The sequence below is a fragment of the Halichoerus grypus genome, chromosome 12 (genome assembly GCF_964656455.1).
Source record: "Halichoerus grypus chromosome 12, mHalGry1.hap1.1, whole genome shotgun sequence".
In the NCBI taxonomy this organism is placed as follows: domain Eukaryota; kingdom Metazoa; phylum Chordata; class Mammalia; order Carnivora; family Phocidae; genus Halichoerus; species Halichoerus grypus.
The window spans coordinates 19,271,507-19,294,340 of record NC_135723.1 but is presented as its reverse complement, the minus strand read 5'-3'; the positions used below and the strand labels follow the sequence as shown (position 1 = coordinate 19,294,340).

Genomic DNA, 22,834 nt, shown 5'->3' with positions numbered 1-22,834 from the left:
AGAACTGTTGCATCCATGTTCATTGGGCATATAGGCCTGTAATTCTCCTTTTTAGTGAGGTTTTTGTCTGGTTTTGGAATCAAGCTAATGCTGGCCTCATAGGAGGAGTTTGGGAGTTTTCCTTCCATTTCTATTTTTGGAACAGTTTGAGAAGAATAGGTATTAACTCTTTTTTAAATGTCTGGTAGAATTCCCCTGGTAAGTGATCTGCCCAGGACTTTTGTTTGTTGGGAGATTTTTGATTACTGATTCAATTTCTTTGTTAGTTACAGGACTGTTCACATTCTCTCTTTCTTCCTGTTTCAGCTTTGGTAGTTTGTATGTTTCTAGGAATTGCCCAGTTTATTAGCATATAATTTTTCATAATATTCTCTTATAATTGTATTTCTGTGGTGTTGGTTGTGATCTCTCCTCTTTCACTTGTGATTTTATTTATTTGGATTCTTTGTCTTTTCTTTTTGATGAGTCTGGCTAGGGGTTTATCAATTTTATTAATTTTATTAATTTTTTCAACAAATTAGCTCTTAGTTTCATTAATCTGTTCTACAGTTTTTGAAATTTCAGTATCATTTATTTGAGCTCTAATTTTTATTATTTCCGTTCTGCTGGCTTTAGGCTTTATTTGCTGTTCTTTTTCTAACTCCTTTAGGTGTAAGATTAGGTTATGTATTTGAGACTTTTCTTGCTTCTTGAGGTAGGCCTGTATTGCAATATACTTCCCCCTTAGGATTGCCTTTGCTGCCTTCCAAAGGTTTTGGACTGTCATGCTTTCATTTGTTTCCATGTACTTTTACATTTCTTTTTAAATGTCCTGGTTAACCCATTCATTCTTTAGTAGGATGTTCTTTAACCTCCATGTATTTGTCGTCTTTCCAGATTTTTTCTTGTGGTTGACTTCAAGTTTCATGGCATGGTCATCTGAAAATATGCACGGTATGATCTTGATCTTTTTGTACTTGTTGAGGGCTGATTTGTGACCCAGTATGTGATCTATTCTGGAGAATGTTCCATGTGCACTGGAGAAGAATGTGTATTCTGCTGCTTTAGGATGAAATGTTCTGAATATATCTAAGTCCATCCAGTCCAGTGTGTCACTCAAAGCCATTGTTTCCTTATTTTCTGCTTAGATGATCTGTCCATTGCTCTAAGTAGGGTGTTAAAGTTGTTTACTATTATTGTATTATCATCAATGAGTTTCTTTATGTTTGTTATTAAATGAGTTATGTATTAGGGTACTCCCAAGTTGGGGGCATGAATATTTATAATTGTTAGATCTTCTGGGTGGATAGACCCCTTAGTTATGATATAATGCCCTTCTTCATCTGTTGTTACAGACTTTGGTTTAAAATCTAGTTTGTCTGATATAAGTATGGCTACTCTGGCTTTCTTTTGATATCCGTTGGCATGATAGATGGTTCTCCATCCCCTCACTTTCAATCTACAAGTATCTTTAGGTCTAAAATGAGTCTCTTGTAGGTAATAGATAGATGGGTCTTGGGTTTTTTTTTTTTTTATCCATTCTGATACCCTATGTCTTTTGATTGGCACATTTAGTCCATTTACATTCAGAGTGATTATTGAAATATATGAATTTACTGCCATTGTTACCTATAATTTGGTGTTTCTGGTGATGTTCTCTGTCCTTTCTAGTCTTTTTTGTTTTAGTGTTCTTTCTTCCCCACTCAAAGAGTTCTCTTTAATATTTCTTGCAGGGCTGGTTTAGTGGTCACAAACTCTTTTAGTTTTTGCTTGTCTTGGAAACTGTCTCTCCTATTCTGAATGACAGTCTTGCTGGATAAAGTATTCTTGGCTGCATATTTTCCCCATTTAGCATGTTGAATATCTCATGCCACTTTCTTCTGGCCTGCCAGGTTTCTGTGGACAGATCAGCTGCTAACCTTGTGTGTCTACCCTAGTAGGTTAAGGACCTTTTGTCCTTAGCTGCTTTCAGAACTCTCTCTTTATCTTTGTATTTTGCAAGTTTCACTATGATATGTCTTGGTGTTTACCTGTTTTTGTTGACTGTGAGGGGAGTTCTCTGTGCCTCTTGGACTTGAATGTCTGTTTCCTTCTCCAGATTAGGGAAGTTCTCAGATATAATTTGTTCAAATATACCTTTTGTCACTTTTGTCTGCTCTTCTTCTTCTGGAACTCCTATGATATGGATATTATTTCTCTTTATAGAATCACTGAGTTCCCTTAGTCTGTATTCATGGTGTAATAGCTTTCTTTCCCTCTTCTTTTCAGCTTCATTATTTTCCATAATTTTATCTTCTAGATCACTTCTCTGTAGCTTGTCCCCTTGTTGTGATTACATCCAATTGGGATTGCATGTTGGTTATATCATTTTTAATTTTGGCTTGACTACAGAGTTCTCTTATCTCTGCAGCAAGGGTTTCTCTGGAGTCTTGTGGTTTTGTTTTTTTTCAAGCCCAGCTACTATTCTCATGACTTTTATTCTGAATTCTTCTTCAGATATATTACTTCTATCTGTTTTGAGCAAATCCCTGGCTGTGGTTTCTTCTTGATCTTTCTTTTTGGGAGAATTCCTCTGTCTTCCACAATGTGGTGGGGTTACTTTTTCAGTTCTAGTTGTTCATTTTGATTTTCTCTGTCCTTGGATTGATTTCTTGGGTGTTCAAAATGATAAATGATTTGATATTTATCTAGCTGTGTTCAAGGGATGAGGCAAGCCTAAGGTCTCCCTACTCCTCCACCATCTTAACTCATTACTCCTTAATGCCTATCCTACCTGCAGTTTCAACCCCCCAGGAATGAAACCTTTAACCAGTCATTTTGAAATCACCTGGCCAGCACTAGTGAGGTATTCCACCTCATAGGCCCTTCTCTTCCCCTTAGGAGAATGACCTTGCCTTGACACAGTGCATTCTTTGCTAATAATTTTTTTCTGCCCCCTTTCTGCCTTTAAAAAATGTTGACTTTTCTAAAGCTCAGTGGAGCGCCTTTCTATTGGGATGCTGCCTGCTTTCCATGAATTGTTTGATCTTTAAATTTACTCAGTTGAATTTTTAAGTTATTCAGCAACCCTTTGAGAGTTGAGTTAAAGTTATATTTATTTACTTTGCCTTGTTACAAAAACAATTGAAGGTGACTGAAATCTCAGAATTCCTAAGAGCACCACTAGAAGTTCAAAGAGAGATAGAGCCTTGAATGCTAATCTCTGTTCTGCAACTAACCAGAGTTCTCAATGTGGAGTCTGTGGAACGACCTGTGCAGTCTGTGGAACAACCTGCTAAGTTCTGTACTCTGCTAAGTTTATTTGCAAATAAGAATTTTTCTGCCAAGAGGGTACATAGCTTTAAGCAAATTCTCAGAGGTCTAAGGCCCAAGGAAAATTAATAGCTAGTGAACTACATACAAAAAATTTGTCCTTTTTATACCTTAGTTTTTTAATCTATAATTTATTTTGGGCTTTTTAAAAGTTTTATTTTAATTCTAATTAGTTAACATATAGTGTTATGTTAGTTTTGGGTGTATAATATAGTGATTCAACAATTCCATACATCACTCAGTGCTTATCATGACAGGTACACTCCTTTTACCCCATCATCTATTTAACCCATCTCCCCCACCTCCCTCTGGTAACCATGTTTGTTCTCTTTAGGTAAGAGTCTGTTTCTTAATTTCTCTTTTTTTCCCTTTGTTTTGTTTCTTAAATTCCACCTATGAGTAAAATCATATGGTATTTGTCTTTCTCTGACTGACTTATTTTGCTTAGCATTGTACTATCTAGCTCCATTCATGTCATTGCAAATGGCAATAATTCATTTTTTTTGCTTGCTGAATAATATTGCATTGTGTGTGTGTTTATATATATATCACATCTTCTTTATCCATTTATCAATCAATGGACACTTGGGCTGCTTCCATATCTAGGCTATTGTAAATAATGCTGCAAAAAACATAGGGGTGTATGTATCCCTTTGAATTAGTGTTCTTGTATTCTTTGGGTAAATACCCAGTGGCATGATTACTGGATCATAGGGTAGTTGTATTTTTTTTTAAGATTTTATTTATCTGACAGAGAGAGACACAGCGAGAGAGGGAACACAAGCAGGGGGAGTGGGAGAGGGAGAAATAGGCTTCCTGAGAAGCAGGCTTCCCACGAAGCAGGGAGCCCAATGCGGGGCTTGATCTCAGGACCCTGGGATCATGACCTGAGCTGAAGGCAGATGCTTAACGACTGAGCCACCCAGGCACCCTGGGTATTGTATTTTTAACCTTTTGAGGAATCTCCATACTGTTTTGCAGATTGGCTGCACCAGTTTGTATTCCCACCAACAGTGCAAGAGGGTTCCTTTTTCTCCACATCCTCGCCAAAACCCGTTGTTTCTTGTGCTGTTGATTTTAGCCACTTTGACAGGTATGAGGTGGTATCTCATAGTTTTGATTCATATTTCCCTGATGGTAAGTGATGTTGACGATCTTTTCATGTGTCTTTTGGCCATCTGTATGTTTTTGTTGGAGAACTGTCTGTTCATGTCTTCTGCCCATTTATCAAATTGGATGATTTTTTTGTGGGTGTTGAGTTGTATACTATCCCTTTATAGGATATGTCCTTTGCAAATATCTTCTCTCATTCAATAGGTTGCTTTTTAATTTTGTTGATTGTTACCCTCTGCTTTGCTGTGCAGAAGCTTTTTATTTAGATGTAGTCCCAAAAATTTATTTTTACTTTTGTTTCCCTTATCTAGGGATAGACATATCTAGGAAAAAGTCCCATTGATGATAGTCAAAGGAGTTACAGCCTGTGTTCTCTTCTAGGATTTTTATGGTTTCAGGCCTCATGTTTAGATCTTCAATCCATTTTGAATTTATTTTTGTGTATGGTGTAACAAAGTGGTCTGGTTTTGCCAACATAATTTGTTGAAGAGACTGTTTTTCCCACTGGATATTCTTTCCTGCTTTGTTAAAGATTAATTGACCATTATCTATATAGTAACTATATAGTTGTAGATCTGTTCTGGGTTTTCTAATCTCTTCTCTTGATCTATGCATCTGTTTTTGTGCTAGTACCATACTGTTTTGATTACTATGGCTTTGTAATATATCTTTAAGTCCAGAATTGTGATGCCTCCAGCTTTGCTTTTTCAAGATTTGCTTTGGCTATTTGGGATCTGGTTCCATAGAAATTTTAGGATTGTTCTAGTTCTGTGGAAAATGCTATTGGTATTTTGATAGGGATTTCATTACATGTGTAGATTGCTTTGCATAGTATAGACATTTTAACAATATTTGTTCTACTAGTCTATGAGCATGGAATGTCTTTCCACTTCTTTGTATTGTCTTCAATTTCTTTCACTAGGATTTTATAGTTTTCAGAGTACAGGTCTTTCACTTTGGTAAGTTTTAATCCTCAGTATCTTATTATTTTTGGTGCAATTGTCAATGGGATTATTTTCTTAATTTCTCTTTCTGCTGCTTCATTATTGGTGTATAGAGATGCAACAGATTTCTGTACATTGATTTTGTATGCTGCAACTTTACTGAATTTATCAGTTCTGGCAGTTTTTTGTTGGTCTTTTGGGTTTTCTATATAGGGTGTCATGTCATCTGCAAATAGTGAATGTATGACTCCTTCCTTACCAATTTGGTTGCCTTTTATTCCTTTTTCTTGGTTGATTGCTGTGTTTGTCTGATTGCTAGTACTATGTTGAATAAGAGTGGTGAGAGTGGACATTCTTGTCTTGTTCCTGACCTTAGGGGAAAAGCTCTCAGTTTTACCCCATAGAGGTTGATGTTCACTATGAGTTTTCGTATTAGGCCTTTATTATGTTGAGGCATGTTCCCTCTAAACCTACTTTATTGAAGGTTTTTATCATGAATGGGTGTTGTTCTTTGTCAAATGCTTTTTCCGTGTCTATTGAAATGATCATACGGTTCTTATCCTTCCTCTTCTTGATGTGATGTAACATGTTGATTGATTTGCGAATATTCAACCACGCTTGCAACCCAGAAACAAATCCCACTTGATCGTGGTGAATGATTTTTTTAATGTATTGTTGGATTAGGTTTGCTAGTATTTTATTGAGGATTTTTGCATCTATGTTTATCAGGGATACTGACCTGTAGTTCTCTTTTTTAGTGGTGTGTTTATCTGGTTTTGGGATCAGGGTGATGCCTCATAGAATGAATTTGGAAGTTTTCCTTTTCCATCTTTTGGAATAGTTTAAGAAGAATAAATATTAATTCTTTTGTAAATATTTGGTAGAATTTGCCTGTAAACCCATCTGGTCCTGGACTTTTGTTTGTTAGGAGTTTTTTGATTACTGACTCAATTTCTTTGCTAGTTATTGGTCTATTCAAATTGTCTATATCTTCCTGTTTCAGTTTTGTAGTTTCTATGTTTCTAGGAAGTTATTCATATCTTCTAGGTTGTCCATTTTGTTGGCATATAATTTTCATAATACTTTCATAATTATTTGTATATCTGTGCTGTTGGTTGCTATTTCTACTCTCTCATTTGTGGTTTTACTTATTTAAATCATTTTTCTTTTTTTTCTTGATGAGTCTGGCTAGGGGTTTATCAATTTTATTGATCTTTTCAAAGAACCAGCTCCTGGTTTCATTGTTCTGTTGTTTTTTTAGTTTCTGTATCATTTACTTCTGCTCAAACCTTTATTATTTCCTTCCTTTTACTGTTTTGGGGTTTTGTTTGTTCTTTTTCTAGCTCTTTTAAGGTGTAAAGTTAGGTTGTTTGAGGCTCTTCTTGCTTCTCAAATGAGGCTGGTATTGCTATAAACTTACCTCTTAGAACTGCTTTTGCTGCATCCCAAGGGTTTTGGACCACTGTGTTTTCATTTTCATTTGTTTTCATGTACTTTGTAATTTATTCTTTGATTTCCTGGTTGACCCATTCATTGTTTAGTAGCATGTTATTTAGCCTCCATGTATTTGTCATCTTTCTAGATTTTTTTTGTGGTTGACTTCTAGTTTCGTAGGATTGTGGTCAGAAGAGATGCATGGTGTGACTTTGATCTTCTTGAATTTGTTGAGGCTTGTTTTGTGGCCTAATACATGATCTATTCTGGGTAATGTTCTGTGTGCACTTGAATGTGTATTCTGCTGTTTTAGGATGAAATGTTCTGCATATATCTGTTAAATCCATCTGTTCCAGTGTGTCATTCAAAGCATTGTTTCCTTGTTGGTTTTCTGTTTAGATGATCTGTCCATTGATGTACCTGGGGTGTTAAAGTCCCCCACTGCTATTGTATTATTATTGGTTAGTTCCTTTATGTTTGTTATTACCTGTTTTATGTATTTGGGTGCACCTATGTTGGGTGCATAAATACTTAAAATTGTTATATCCTCTTGTTGGATTGTCCCTTTTATTATTTAATATATAGTGTCCTTTCATTTCTCTTGTTAAAGTTTTTGTTGTAAAGGCTATTTTTGTCTAAGTATTGCTACTCCAGCTTTATTTTGCCATCCATTTGTAGAATAAATGTTTCTCTGTCCCCTCACTTTCAATGTGAGTTGTCTTTAGATCTAAAAGGAGTTTCTTGTAGGCAGGATGTAGTTTGGTCTTGTTTTTTTTTTAATCCATTCTGTCACCCTGTCTTTTGATTGGGTGTTTAGTCCATTTACATTCAAAGTAATTACTGATAGATATGTCTTTATTGTCACTGCATTTTTTTTGTGGTTGTTTCTTAAGATTTTCTATGATCTTTTGTCTTTCATGGTTTGGTGATTTTCTTTAATGATATATTTGGATTTCTTTCTCTTTGTTCGTTGCATATTTATTAGTGGTTTTTGATATATGGTTACCATTAGGTTTGTATATAACCTCTTTTGCAGATAGCAGTCTATATTAAGTTGATGGTTGTTTACTCCTCCGACGTTTTAGGTGTATGTTGTCATGTTTTACATCCTTTTGTGAGTTCCTTTACTGATGCTTTAGAGAAATACTCATTGTAACTGCTTTTGGTATCCTACAGTTATACTGTCATTTTTGTCTCTCCTTTCCACTCAAAAGAGTCCCCTTTAATATTTCTTGCAGGGCTGGTTTCGTCATCATGAATTCCTTTAGTCTTTGTTGTCTGGGAAACTCACTCTCCTATTCTGAATGATAGCCTTGCTTGGTTGAATATTTTTGGCTGCAGATTTTTCCCATTCAGCACTTGGAATATATCATGCCACTCCCTTTTTGCTTGATAAGTTTCTGCTGAAAAAGCCCTTGATAGACTTACGGGGTTTTCCTTGTAAGTTACTGTCTTATTTTGTGTTGCTACTTTTAAAGTTTTATCTTTATCACTATATTTTGCTAATTTAATTACAATATGTCTTTGTGAGGATCTGCTTTTATTGATTTTTCTGGGGGGTCCTCTGTGTCTCCTAGATCTGGATATCTGTTTCCTTCCCCAGATCAGGGAAGTTTTCAGCTATTATTTCTTCAAATAATTTTTTTCTCCTTTTCTTTCTCTCCTTCTTTTGGGACTCCTTTTATATGAACGTTACATTTGATAGAGTCACTGAGTTCCCTAAGTCTATTGTCATTCTGTGTAATTCTTTTTTTCTCAGTTTACTTTCCATTAGTCTGTCTTTTAGCTTATTAATTAGTTCATCTTCTTCCAGCCTGCTGCTCATTCTATCAAGCAGATTTTGTTTCTTAAGCCCTTTATCCCTGCTGTATTATTCCTTATCTGTGTTAATGGTCTAACCGATGCCTTCCACTCTTTTGTTGAGTCCAGTATCTTTATGAACATTACTTTAAATTTTCTATCAGGCATATTACTTATATCTTTCATTTGGATTTCTGCCCATTGCCTTGTCCTGTTCTTTCATTTGGGACAAGTAACTTTGTCTTCTCATTTCTAAGTTTCTGTGCCTATTTCTGTGTGTCAGGAAAGCCTCCTGATCTTGAGGTTAATGGCCTCATGAAGAAGAGGTCCAGTAGTGCCGTGCCATGTGGTGTCCTGTTCCCCAGGGCCTGGTGCTTCTGGGAGCGTCTCCAATGCGTGCTGCATGTGCTCAGCTGTTGTGTCCTGGCTGCTTTATCCTTCAGGGCAGTTATCTGCAGCGTCTCTCTTTGCCTGTTGTGGGCACTCTTTGGTTCCTGGCCTGAATGTGGCATGTTTTAACTAGGTGTGCTCTGGTCTGTTTTTGAAATGAGACCAGTCACCACCTTTGCTGGAATCGAGGCTCCACAAAACTCCCACACTGGTAGATACAGTGTGAGCAGGAGTTTGGGCAAGTCTTCTGGTGGAGGGAGCCAGCTGTGCTGGGACTGAAGTAAGCATGACTGGGAAGAGCGGTTCCCCCAGAGCACTTGGTGGTAGGGCTTGGTGTAAGCAATTTAGGTAGGGAGAGTGGGTGCTGCATTGGCTCCCCCAGGAAGCCCTGTGGTTATGCTGAGTGGTGGCAGAGGGAAATGGCAGTTCCTTTGTTACCAGAAGGGTCTCTCCACAAATTTTGTCTCTTTGGGATGTGCTCCAGGATGAGCAAATAACCTCCCCACTGTGTGCCCCGGGTGCTCTTCAGATCACTGTTTCTAAGCTTATATCCATTGGTTGTTTGACTACATTCTCTCCAAGAGCTGCACAGTGTCCTTGGGGCTCTAGGTCAGCCAAGCCTGCTGACCTTTAAAACTCCAGGCTTTAAGTCCTACTGGTTTCAAGAACTTTTAAAATTTGGCCCCTCTCACTTTTGAAGCCAACTGCTATGGGGATTCATTTTCCTGTATGCTCCCCTATGTGTTAGTCTGTCTCTAGCCCTTCTCCTCAACCACAGCTCCCTGCCCACCGCATTGGCCACAATCCATTTCTGTCCCAAACTGCATCTCCCCCCCCCCCCCACCTTCTTCAATGTGGCCTCTTTTATTCTTTAGTTATAGAGTTTGTTCTGCCAGTCTTCAGGTCAATTTTTGGGGTATTTGGGATGATTTGATAGTTGTCTCATTGTATTCGTGGAATGAGGTGAGCCTAGGGTTGTCCTCCTCCATGCCACTGTCTAACCTCTGGGCTCTAATCTATATTTTGATTAAACACCTTATTTCATGAATGTACTGTAATGATTTTTCAAAAAGACAGTAATATGTGAACATGCTTTGAAAGTTACCCATCTTTTTTAAAAAAGGTAAAATATTCTTTTTTTAATACTAAGTAAAATGTTCAGGGTATTAGCATTACATAGGGTGCCAAAACATTATAGAAAAGCGTTTATCTTAATGACATTTACTCAACATTTGTATGTCTATGAGCTGAATGCAGGAAATAGGGATGAATAAAATGCCATTGTACACGTCCTACACCATAGGACATAGACCCATGGATTGCAAGAGCATTTTAGAAATACACTCAATACCTGTGGAGCCCAGAGGAAGGGCCCATGGAGTGTGGATGGCAGATGAGTGAGTTGAATGCTTCTTGGAGGCGTTATCACCTAATCACCTAAAATGAGTTGGCCAAAGGAAGGCATTCCTAGCTGAGGAGTCAGCATGAGCAAAGGCAGAGAAAACAGAAGATAGTGTATTGTGAATATGTGTGCATGAGTGTGTGTAAGGTAGAGCAAGTCAGTTAATCCTGGCACAGAAAATGAAAAGCAAAACAAGAGGCTATCTATGCAGCATGGGCCAGACCAAGGAGGGTTTTGTAGTTTAGGCTAGATTCTGAGCATTATCCTGGAAGCTAGAGGGAGCTTCAATGTTTTAAGCAGGGGACTGAAACTACTAGATTATGTTAATAATACTCTGGTAGTACAATGGGAGGGAGAGGGGGCTGGGATAGGAAAACTAGGTATTTTTTGTGTTGTTTCAGGAAGAGATTTGCAAGTCTGAAATGGGAGCTTGAGGGAAGACAGATCATAACATTTAGTAGGTAAATTAACAGGACTGTGAGTTTGATCACATGTGTGGGGTGGGAAATCTCACTTGGGTGGTTGGCTGAACCCCCAAATGAGGTAGATCTTCAAGAATATGCTAAGTTTGGACCTGTTGTATTTGAGTAGGTAGGTATCTGGGTGACAAGGCATCATAGATAGAAAAATTCAGAGGTCTGGGCTAGAGATATCAATGCATAGAAGCTTTAGCAGATAGGTGATAGCTGAGACCATGAGAATGGCTAAGATCAGCCAAGATGAAGGTGGAGATAAATGGGACAGGACAACATTTAAAAGGTGTGAAGAAGAGCCCAAGAGAGAGAAGGGGCCCCCATCACATTACAACACAGACACAAAGGAGTAGTTTCAATTATTAGCAGTGGCAAATAGCGGAGAGATCCTCTGGTAAGATAAGAACTAAACACACTCAGTTGACAATCAGGAGGTCACTGTGTATGAGGGATGAAGACCAGATGGGGATGAACATGAAGTGAGGCAGTAAATGTGCACAGCTTGAGAACTCTGGATGTGAATGGGAAAAGGGAGAATACAGCTGGTGTTATCAAGGGAGTTAGTGTTTTTAAAAGGATGAGAGAAATAGGAACATGTTTGTTTCTGAGGAGGAAGGAACAGAAAGTGAGAAGTTGAAGATAAAGTTATTTTTCCCCCCAAGCTCAGAAATCTGGTAGAAATCTTCATGCTACTCAGGAAGACCTCATCAGAATTAAACTTGTAGCCAATTAATTCATCAGGATTGCTCATAAGCACAAGAGCTTAAGTTAAAACTATGTCTTCCTGAAGTTTAAGTCAAAGAAGTAACAGCTCAGTAACCAATGATAGAATAAAACAAAAAAATAAAGTCGGTCAGGATAACTTTTTAAATTGAATTTTGTTGTCAACAAAGAATGATGCTTCATTTCTCTGGGATGAATATAAATCAATGTAAACCAAAATTGTATTTTTTTGCAGGGACAATGCTATAAACCGGTAGAAAAGTCAATTGGCAACTTCTGCTCACCAAGAGAGTAGCACAAGCCGTGAAATGTGGTAAAAGCCCCATGTCTCCTGTGAATACTACTACTACTACTACTACTAAGTCACCAAGAGTCTATACCAATAAGGTGAAGGCTCAGTTGCCCTGTGGTAGTCTACGGGCAAATTCCTGATTATCAAGGCCCACTTCTATGTTAGTTAAAGAAATTTTGGTGAAGTTGGTAATTTGATTCTAAAATTCCTTTCAAGAACATATTTCTCTTTGTTGGAATAACCTAAACAAATATTTTCCTAAGTTTTAATAGAACAAATAACTGTGAACCAAATAAAGATGGAGTTGTCTCTGGGGAACAGGTCACAATTAGAGAAACTTAAAAAAGTAATTTAAAACAAGGTGGGAAGAACCTGAATACATGAGAGGTGACTGGTTTTATTTGGCTGTGGAATGCTTTGGCTGCTTTTTTTAAAATAACTAAACAAAATGTAAATCTTAAAACATTCAAACCATTCAAAATAAAAAAATGCAATTTCAAAAATGCACTTAAAGGCTTGAACACCTGGGTCTATGTCAGTGGAAGGGGTGTTTGTAGCACGCTAATAAAATCAATACATTTTTTTATTGAGATTATTCCTTCCCTCCATTCATTATGTCAGCAAATATTGACTGAGTGCCTGGTAAAGGACATCAAACCTTTGGCAATACACAAAGTGCTTTTTATCAGTTTGTACTTGTCCATGCGTGCTTGGACGCTTTGGAGAGGCTGAGCTCCTCCTCGTGCAGGCTGGCCTGAGTCAGTGGTCTCCACTGCCCGATCCCTTTGAGGCTCACACAGCTCACTGTTGCTGCCTCCTCTTGACCTCCTGGTCCCTTCCCTTCATTCACTGAACATGCTGGTGCCTCATACAGCTTTCTTCTACTACTTCAACTTCTGCCGTCTTTCTGGATGATTCTAATGTCCACTGTCCAACCCCATTGCCCTCTCAGGTTTCCTGATCTTGTTTTGTGTCTCATGATCTTCTGCATTTAGCCACTGCAAGGTCCTACCTTGGAAAGTACTACACCATGAACTTGCTACTCTCCGGATCATTAATCCAAGCATCCTGGTCTGAGCCTAGTGTTTCCTGTCCTTCCAAACCTGCCTGTTCCAGCAACTCCCAGTAGATCAGAGCTGCTATCAGACTGTCCATCGGGCTCCCTACTACCTTCCCAGTGCGTTGCGTAGCCCTCATGTCCTTACCTATCCAGTTTAGATATGTAGGACCATTATTTCAGCAATTACTCAATTAGCATCCCTTTGTTTTATCAGACTCATCTGTCAAAACACCAAGTATCTCCATGTTGTGTTGTGTGTGTCTGTACCCAGGCATCAGGGTGCTACTATGGAAGGGAACAAAAGAATCACAACTTTCACTTTTAAGTTCTCAGTCACCAAACAGCTGGGTCCTCCACACTGTTCTGTAGTCCTAGTATACTCCCCACAAAAACTATTTTATTTTTTTAAAGATTTTATTTATTTATTTGAGAGAGAATGAGATAGAGAGATCATGAGGGTCAGAGGGAGAAGCAGACTCCCCGCTGAGCGGGGAGCCCGATGCGGGACTCGATCCCGGGACTCCAGGATCATGACCTGAGCCGAAGGCAGTCGCTTAACCAACTGAGCCACCCAGGCGCCCCCACAAAAATTATTTTAAAACCTCCTTTTTCAAAAGCCCAATCCCCTTTGGTCTCTGACTTCGAGAAAACCACAGCCTGCATGTGCACCTATCCCACTCCCATCTGCAAGCCTGCCAGTCTCTCGACCAGCGCTTTGGACCCCATCGTCTTCCACCCTCTTTGGACCCCAGCACCATTATGGAGTCCTCCTGGCTCTGTTATTACCTTCAACTTCTCCCTCTTTCCCGAGTTATATATAAAGATATAAAGCAGTAGCTAAAAAGGGAAGGGAAGAAAGACACACTGTTGCCTCATTTCTTGCCTCCTTTTCACATCCAGAATTCAGTGTTGTAAAGCAGCCGCTTTCTGCCGTGCGCCGTCTCTACTGTGGAGGGAACGTCTGTAAGCCACTCGGTATTTCCAGGTTCAGTCCAGCGGGCGCTTGTAATCCCTCACTCTGCTCGGTCGCTCAGCGGCACCAACACCGTGCAGAAACACTCCCTTCTTTCATCCTTCCTTTAGTCCTCCCGGTTTTCCCTTCATCTCTTTAGCTTCTACCTGTCCGTCTTCTCTGCTTAGCTTCTGCCACTTACCTTTTTAGAGTTCCCCTGGGTTTGCCCTGGGTCCTCTTTCCTTACACCCTCCAGCAGAGATTGGCACATTTTTTCTTTAAAGGGCCATAAAGCAAATGATTTTAGGCTCTGCAGGCCTTAAGGTCTCTGTCACAACTTCTCAGCTGTGGCACTGTGGCGTGAAAGCGGCCACAGGCGATAATGGGACCAATGCGGGTGGCCTGTTCCAGTCAAACTGCATTTACAAAAACAGACGGGCTGGAGGTGGCACGTGGTTTGCCAGGCCATCGTCTGTCTCCCTAGAGAAGTACCCTTTCCTGTGTCTCTCAGGACCAGCTCTACCTCACAGTCGTACCTGGAGACCCTCGTGTCCCTAATAACCACATTCAGATGTCTCCATGGCGTCTCAGATCTTAACCTAGGACTCGTGCCCTTTCCCCCCCAAATCTGGTCTCCCTTCAGTGTCCTCAGTGAGAGGCACTGCCATTCAGATAGACAGCTGCACGAGGCAGGAAAGAGAGCAGTCGTCCTTGATGCCTCTCTCCTTTTCTCGTTCTTTGAATTCAGGAATACCTAAAAGGGGGTATCTCGAAATGGCCAGTATTTGAAGCACACAGTCAACTTTATCATTTCACTAATAGAGCTAAACTTTATTTCCATGTTTATTACATGTTCACCTTTGATGTTGTATACATATTAGAATTAACATACAACTTGGGAGAAAAGCTGGACATTCTCCACTGAATGGGTTAAAAAGGAATGTGAAACTACAAAATCCTGGTTGAAGTGTTGAATTCTAAATTATGGCAAACAGAACAATAATTACCTTGCCATTTTTCTCTTTCTAGTTCTCCAAGATGAATTTCATTATAAAATATTTTCATAACAATTTATTTAAAGGAAGGAAATAAGGGCTAATCATTAAAACCATTTGACTTGAAGTATAGCGTACAAATAAAGAGTCTTAACGCAGAACTCCTATCTTCTATTTAAAATACAAATACTTCATGATATTATGAATTGAGAGGGATTAACTGACGTCAACTGCAAATCTAATGACTTAAGCAAACCCATACATGCCATTTGCTTTTGTCTGGAAGATTTAGGCTGATTTAAAGGTGATACACAGCAGAATTCTATTTGATAACTATGTCAACCATTTGCTACTGAGAATGGGGATGGCCAGATATTAAGTGCTTAGTCATAGAAATTCAGATGAATCAGTTCCAAGTGGCTAATTAATCATTCCCCCCCTCCAATCTATGGCCATGTTACTAACGTACAGAGTTTAGCATTCACTGAAAGTTTTAAAATAAAACTCCTCTAGCTACTCTGAAACTGCTGAGATTCACAGTACACAAAGAGTATTGTCTCTAGTATAATTCCGATGTTTAAACAAAATCAAAATTACTGGTGGTTATCAAAGTTGTTATTTGGTAATAAATATGGTTTTTTAATTCTCTATAAGCCCCTTAGCACATTTTGTGAAGAAAGCTGTGTTTTTAATACTAATTTTTACTTAGATACATTTAAAAGAATCGGCTTAAAATTATTTTCCACTAGGAATTACAGGATGAAAACTCTTAATAAAAGTGAATAATGCTTATTATTCTCAATAAACAAGTGTTCAGAATCATCTGCAAAAACCATGTTCTTTTTAATGATGTTTTTAAGAGACATTATTCTACTGATAAATACCTTTCTCATGTAACTGTTTAGGACAGATGATTTATGGCTTTTTAATTGTTAGTTTCACATTTAATGTCATGTTGTTAAAGCTTTCAAAATCAGTCTTCCAAGATCAGATTCTTAAATAAGAACAGAAAGGACAAAAGAGAGACAAACTCCTTATCAACATAGCTTCCTCCCTTCCCTGGAAATCAACATTTCTCTTAAACTTCAAGGCACACACTCCTTTTCTTAGACGCCAGGAGTCGACAGACTTTTTCTGCAAAGGGCTAGATAATTAAACTTCTCACGCTTTGTGGGTCATATGGTCACTAACTACTCGATTTCTGCACTTCCTGAGAAAGCAGTCATAGACAATAGGTATTTACAAAAAGGAGAGCAGTCTGAACTTGGCCTGTGGGCCATAGCTGGCCAACTCCTGCCTTAGAACAGATGATGTAAATAGAAAAGAATCATTAAAACTGGTCTCTAGTCAGATGTGATCACTAACTCAGAATCTAGCAGTGAATCACTCTAGAACATTTTGATGTTGAACACAGTGAATGTAGCCAACTTACTACTCTTGGTTAAGATTCTTCTATTCAAACTCATGTCACCATGCTTTAATTTATCCTCATTTAAGAACTTGCTTGAGCATTATTTATTGAGGGATTCAGTTTAAAATTAATAAATGATGTCCATACAATTTAATATCCAATTTAATTTTTAAAAAACTTAATGAAAATATAACAGAATCAAAACATTTAAAATAAGTACACTCACTACCCATTCCAGTAATTCATTTAAGTCATATCAACTATAGAATAGGAAAAATAAATTCAGAAGTGTAATTACTTTAAAATACACTACTTCCACTTTTGTTAATATTTTACATTTATGTATATATTCTATAGTGGAAGCAGAAATTCTCTCTAAAAACATCTCCTTAAAATCTTGAGGTGCATGTTAGAGCCACAGGCAATATCTGACATATAAAATTGCAGTACAGGCCTTCAAATTTGGCATTTCACTGGTACAATACAATGACCAACGTATATAATCACTGTACAGTGCCTAGACATTCCAGTAAGAACCATTATTTTCTTTAATGTAGAATGATTAATACATATTCTACAAGGGGCAGTGAGGTTAGTAATTCTATAGGGTATGTCCCGACATAATTTTCAAATTGTACAATAACACAAACAACTCTGTTAAGGCCATGTTTTATTTGCTGATTAATGGACAAAAGGCAATGTAATTTATTTTCAAGTATTTTCTTGAAAGTCTGTGCTCATAAAAATCATGAAAAGTTGGAAAGACTGTTAAATCACTGAAACTTTAAATATATCTTACACAATCTTGTTTGTACAAAAATACAAGTTAAATATAAACATAAAGCAATCAATGATTTTATGCAAATCTGTTTTATGTGATCTTCAGTTATATATAAAAGTTTCTGGGTTCTGTTATTTGTGAAAAGATCAATACCAGATTGAATTACTATCTATTGGCAAAGGGCCCTAAAAAGCTTACTTTAGCATTAATCTTTTACATGGTTAAGTGCATTTCCTAATTTGAGATCACCTAAACACGGAAAAAAAAAAAAAATTAAAGGGCAGTATGTCCATAAACCAACAAATAATTTGGCTGCAATGTATCATAAAACACAAAGAAACCCCCACACATCTGTACAATAAACATTATATACTCACACGCAGGTGCCTACGTGCGTGCATGCACATACACACACACACACGCAGGCGAGCACACACACCCACTCATAAAGCCTAATGAGGTGCTACTTCCAGTTTGATATTCAGCTCTGCATTTTTTCTTATTTCATCAAACGAATAGTTTTTTGTCACCTTCCCATTCTTGAAGACAGTATGGAGAAGATCCTGTACAAACATAATAATACTAAAATGTAATGGTTATATTAGACTATCAAGCAAAATATACTTCAGTAATGCTTTGATGAATCAGACTGACTAGTCAAATACAGAGATGTTTGATGGTGTTCAAATTATGAAATAACTTTATACACAATGCTGGTGGAGCAGGCAGAGAGCATGGCAATATCTAAAAGGGCTATGTAAAAATATTTAGCTTTAAAAGAAGCAATGATCTAAATATTCTTAAAAGTTTTCCTTGAAGGAGAAACAAAACAAAAAAAACCCCATTAGCTGATCCATCTCTATGTTTTCAGGTGGAAGATGCCTGCTGCCCAGAAGAGCCATGCTGTCGCTGATCATCATGACTGACAGTGAGCGAGGAGAGCCTGCCAGACCTTCCCTTGTTCCTAGACAACGGGCTCAACACTGATTAAACTTACCAACCCTGGAATTTAATAAATTTCCTAGTCACTGAGTTTTGGACTTAAACAAAAAAACCCCTAAAAAAACAAGAAACCAAACCATAAACAAAAGTAAGTATTGATTTCTTTGATGAATGCACAGTGACTGATTTAAAAACTGTGTATATTCCAGAAGTTACTGATACATGTAATCCATTTGATCTATGCAAGGGTAACAATCGAGAATTAAAACTAAATCCCCTTTTGGGTCTGGTAAAGCCACTTGGTCTCCCTAAGGAACTGTCTGCCTGCCTTTAGTTTCTCTTTAAAACACCCACAGACATAATCTGTCATGCCTAAGTTTTCCATTAAGATTGAGGTATGTGACCTTTTCTTTCATAAAGTTAAGTACTATCAGAGAATGGTGGTGGTTCCTACTCTTAAATCAAAATGGCATTTAGGATTATAATTGATTACTGCCTCAAACATTCTAGAGTACCATTTACATACTCTTAAAATCAGTGCCTTTTTAAAATCATAGTTAGGTCTGTGTCTAAAATGTCTCTAGTCCATCTGGAAACACTTGGTAGCTAAAAGAGTTAAGCGAAGGCTACCAAAGCCCTAAACAACAGGCTAGACCTAAAAGTTAGTTTAGGTTTGATTAAATACTCTTCATTAAAGACAGAAAAATATTTTGGCTCAAAATCTTTAAAGAATATCAAAGTAATATACTTTAAGCAGAATATCTGATATGGTATTAAGAATCCATAGTAATAAATTAATGTTTGGTATAAACTTTTTTTTGGTATTAACTTCTTTCTGATAATATGAATGTTCATGAGTAGTTGCCCTCTAAAAGTGAGTTTTTTCAATCCAGTGGCTTAAATAAATTTTGTAACTTCTGAGTTCACGAATGTAAGTGTACTTTTGCATGTTAAAGACCGTTAGATCATATGGACCACTTCAGCACACTAGAAATTTTTCCAGTTTGGTTGATTTGAATCCAAAAACTTGGTTAAGTCTAGGTTTCACCAATTATTATTATGTCATCAGAATCCAGTCCTGGCCTTTTCCATATCTTACACTAACATAACATAATTTGCTTTTTTTTTAAGCCCAGAATTGCTGTGAGAATCATATGAGACTAAAGAAAACTATCTCGACTGGATTCTGTTAAGTTAAAAAAAATACAGTTATCTTTAAGAACATCTCAGAATTTGGATAGCCCTTCCTTTATTAAAATTACCAAAGTTTTACTCTAACATCAATAGCTTCCTTTAAGTATTCTTGGCTACTCCTCTTCAGAAATTATTTGCTGCTAAATTGGCAGTAAGAGTAAGATCAAATACACAAAAGCTTGTTGAAGCTCATCAATCACTACCCTGCGGGTCACTATGTGGAAGAACTTTTACTTTGTTTTTTTTAATGTTAGAAAGTTTTTCACTCCATTGTATGCACAGTCTCACTTAAGATCTAGCCCCGTCTTGCTTTTCATCTTATTTTGGTAGGCTAGGTCAGCATTTGTACACTTTTTACAACAAAAGTACTTCGTCCTTCAAGAAAAAATTTGTTTTGAAAATAATTAAAAAATACAACGTAAGAGCCCCCTTTCTTAATTTGGAAAGCTAACCTATTTAAAAAAAAAAAAAAGATCAGCATAGATAACATACATGACCATATTCCTCAAGGTCTCCTTTTCCTTCCTCAAGTGTAACAAAATTCCCTGCTGGTGTCCTATGTAAAGATAATCGACCCTTTTTGGATCTTTTGTTGGGATCAGCAACTGGGTCCTTGAAGACATTAATCTGGAAGAAAGAGAAATAAGACTAATCAGGAATGTGGACTCAATTCCCATTAAAGAAAAAAGTTTATACGTAATTTATACATAAACTTTAGGTACTTTATAGGTATAACTAAACGAATCCACATCTGGCTTTTAGAAGCAGAACTCTAGCCTGTGTTGGAGGACAGAGTCCTCCGTTATGTAAAGTATGAACAAAATCCAAGTACTGAATATCCTTTCTTACCACTGTAGATAACTACTACTCTAGTTGTAGGACGTCACTGAAGTTAACATGTAACCCTTAAGGGATCTTTTATATTTTGAATTGCCTTTAACTGATTCAAGTTATAGCACATGCATGCTACCAAAAAAAAAAAATCTATGTCAAATGTATTATAGAATCTGTGGCAAGGGAACTGGAATTTTTACTAAGGTAAAGGCTTCCATTCATTCCATTACTTGATAACCTCTCCTTTTGTTACTTTTTACTCTATTCCTTGTTATTGTGAAAAGCAAAGAAGACCTAGAGAACCTGAAGAGAACAGAAGGTTTGTTTAAAGATCAGAAGGTAGGAGGCCAACAAAATAGAAGCAAGTAGTGAATCAACCCCAGAACTTTCCAAAGACAGACAGAAATGAAGTAAAGCAGGGAACCAACCCAGGTGTTCTGAGGAGTTCCTAGTCTCCCCCACTCCCACCTTTGGATCCACAGATTCTCAAAAGTCTATGAAGGGTCAGGGCAATTGCTGTTCAGCTGCCTGAAACAGGTTGGGTTCCCCTGTTTTAAGGCTATTAGAACGGGATTCTGGCATCACAACTCCAACCTCATGCTGCACCTTCCTAAAACACTGACAGTGCTGACATACTTAGCTTTAGTATGTGATGGCGAGGTTAGCTGGCATTCCCACTCGAAATGGTCAGCTCTTTGACTCAAAGGTAGAATACTGAAGCAGTGGGAAATGACTGGCCTGTATCATCTCTTAAATCTTATTCTTCCTCCTCTCTCCAAGTCATGTTATTTTTTACCTAATGTCTCTTTTCTTTGTTTTGAGTCAAGGTCAGTGGTACATGTAAACATACTATGAGTTTAGGACCATATCCTTCGGTAGAATGCAGTTATTCAATGCAACAGTCAGACATAGAAGTTAACACAGGAGTAAAAGTTGAAGGACATACCCCAAGGCCATTGGTTACAACATAACTACACTTGAAAGAACAATTCAAGAGATCTCTTGTCAACTTCTGTAGCAAAGCTCCACCAGAACCGAAGGCAATGTTTTCAATACTCCATTTTTTTTGCTTCATGCCTTCTACAACCTAGAGGATTAAAAAACAAAAACTAAGTAATCTGATAGAGGAAGGTTATTTTTGCTGAGTCATACTGATGAATAAAAACATCCTAGAGCCATTTTATAACACCATACATGGTGAGGTAAGAGTAAGGCCTACAGAGTTATATTACACATTTCCTCTTTTAAAAGACCTACCCACCTCAAAAAGGTATAACTGTGAAAGGAGGGGATTTCATTCCAAGCTCCTGCATGTGTGGTGTTGCCATTCTGACTGTGGTTAGGGTTGGGGGAATGAAAGAAATGAGGGAATGAGAAACAACTGGTGATAAAACATTTAAGGTTTCGTGTCTACCACAGGAATATAATGTATAATACACAGGATAGACAAAATATGTGTTAATTGACTGTTTATGTTATTGGTGAGGTTTCTGGTTAATAGCAGGCTATCTGGAGTTAAGTTTTGGGGGAGTCAAGAGTTATATATGAATTTCTGACTGTGCTGGGTGGAGGGAGTATAATAATGCAACTCCTGCATTATTCAAGAATCAACTGTGTTTATAAATTTTAAGCAATTAACAGAAAAGACATACGATCATAAACATTTATGAAAAGAATCACAGCTGTACTTAAATTATTAATGTGCTATTTATCAAACTGATAAGGAACTTAATTCTAAGGATTGCTTTATTGGAACTTTAATATAAAATACATACCTCTTGTAAGGTATTAATATCTACTCCGTCCCCTTGAATAATTCTAAGATAAGGTGGCAGCAACTTGTAGCCCTTTGAGTTCTCAGTAACAGGGAACTTCTTACCCAAAATATCCAAAACCTGTAGGGGAAAATACACACCCAACACAAAATAACTACAACTGAAAAAAAAATGTGTAAAAGCTTTCCACAGTTAAAAAAATGACTTTGCTAGACAATCTTGAGAATATAAAAATTGATCAAATTACTTAAAACGTTTTACAACACTATGTACAAGCCTTCTAAAATTTAGTCTCAATTCCTTTTGATTATATTAGAAACAGGCATGCTATTTTTCTCTCATGTCAATTTATACTGTAAAGTTGCTCAAAATACAAGTTTTCTCCTTCCCATCTTTCAAATTATACAGATTCAAGAAAAAAACCTTTAACATTAGGAAATTAAAACAGTAAATATAAGTGAGCAGAGTGGCCCAGTGAAAGCATGCGGGCCCATAACCCAGAGATCAATGAATCAAAAACAGTAAATATCGTATTTTTAGTAGGTATATAAAACATCATTTGACAAACCTATAATTATGATTTGGATTTATTCTGCCTATGCCCAACAGTTTGTTTGGCTTACTTATTTTTTTAGATTTATTTACTTGAGAGAGAGAGAGAGCAAGCAGGAGGGGCAGAGGGAGAGAGAGAGAATCTTAAAGTGCGAAGCCTGATGTGGGGCTCCATACCACGTCCCTGAGATCATGACCTGAGCAGAAATCAAGAGCTGGACGCTTAACCAACCGTGCCAGCCAGGTTCCCCTGTTTGGCTTATTTTGTCTGATAGAACCCAAATATGAATTACAAACCTCAAAGAAATTATGATATGCAAAGCTGGAAATGAATCATATATAACCCAAGTTTCTCTGGAGTTCTCATTTAAAGGTGACACCCATTTTTTTAAAGACAAATTGCATATTATGCAAATCATCCCGCTCGTTCATTGCCTAAGTTTTAGAACAGCTGAAATTCCTGAACACTGATCTAA

At 37.4% G+C, this 22,834-nt stretch overlaps 2 protein-coding genes across 6 annotated transcripts in view; one reads left to right on the top strand and one right to left on the bottom strand.

The window, feature by feature from the left end:
- The window catches only part of LOC144379724 (uncharacterized), a 217,589-nt gene extending 198,757 nt beyond the window's left edge, over nt 1-18,832 (top strand). Inside the window, exon 4 of the mRNA XM_078060032.1 lies at nt 17,933-18,832. The gene's annotated coding sequence lies outside the window, so the exon portion shown is untranslated. The remainder of the gene's footprint in view (nt 1-17,932) is intronic.
- Nucleotides 14,678-22,834, bottom strand: part of NAMPT (nicotinamide phosphoribosyltransferase) — a 39,530-nt gene continuing 31,373 nt past the window's right edge. For all 5 annotated transcript variants that reach the window (XM_078060028.1, XM_036109058.2, XM_078060026.1 and 2 more), the window contains 4 exons: nt 21,807-21,926; nt 20,978-21,118; nt 19,690-19,824; nt 14,678-17,624 (listed from right to left, as the gene is read on the bottom strand). In XM_078060028.1, the coding sequence (XP_077916154.1) occupies nt 17,514-17,624; nt 19,690-19,824; nt 20,978-21,118; nt 21,807-21,926 (507 nt within the window). In that variant the 3' untranslated portion in view covers nt 14,678-17,513. The remainder of the gene's footprint in view (nt 17,625-19,689; nt 19,825-20,977; nt 21,119-21,806; nt 21,927-22,834) is intronic.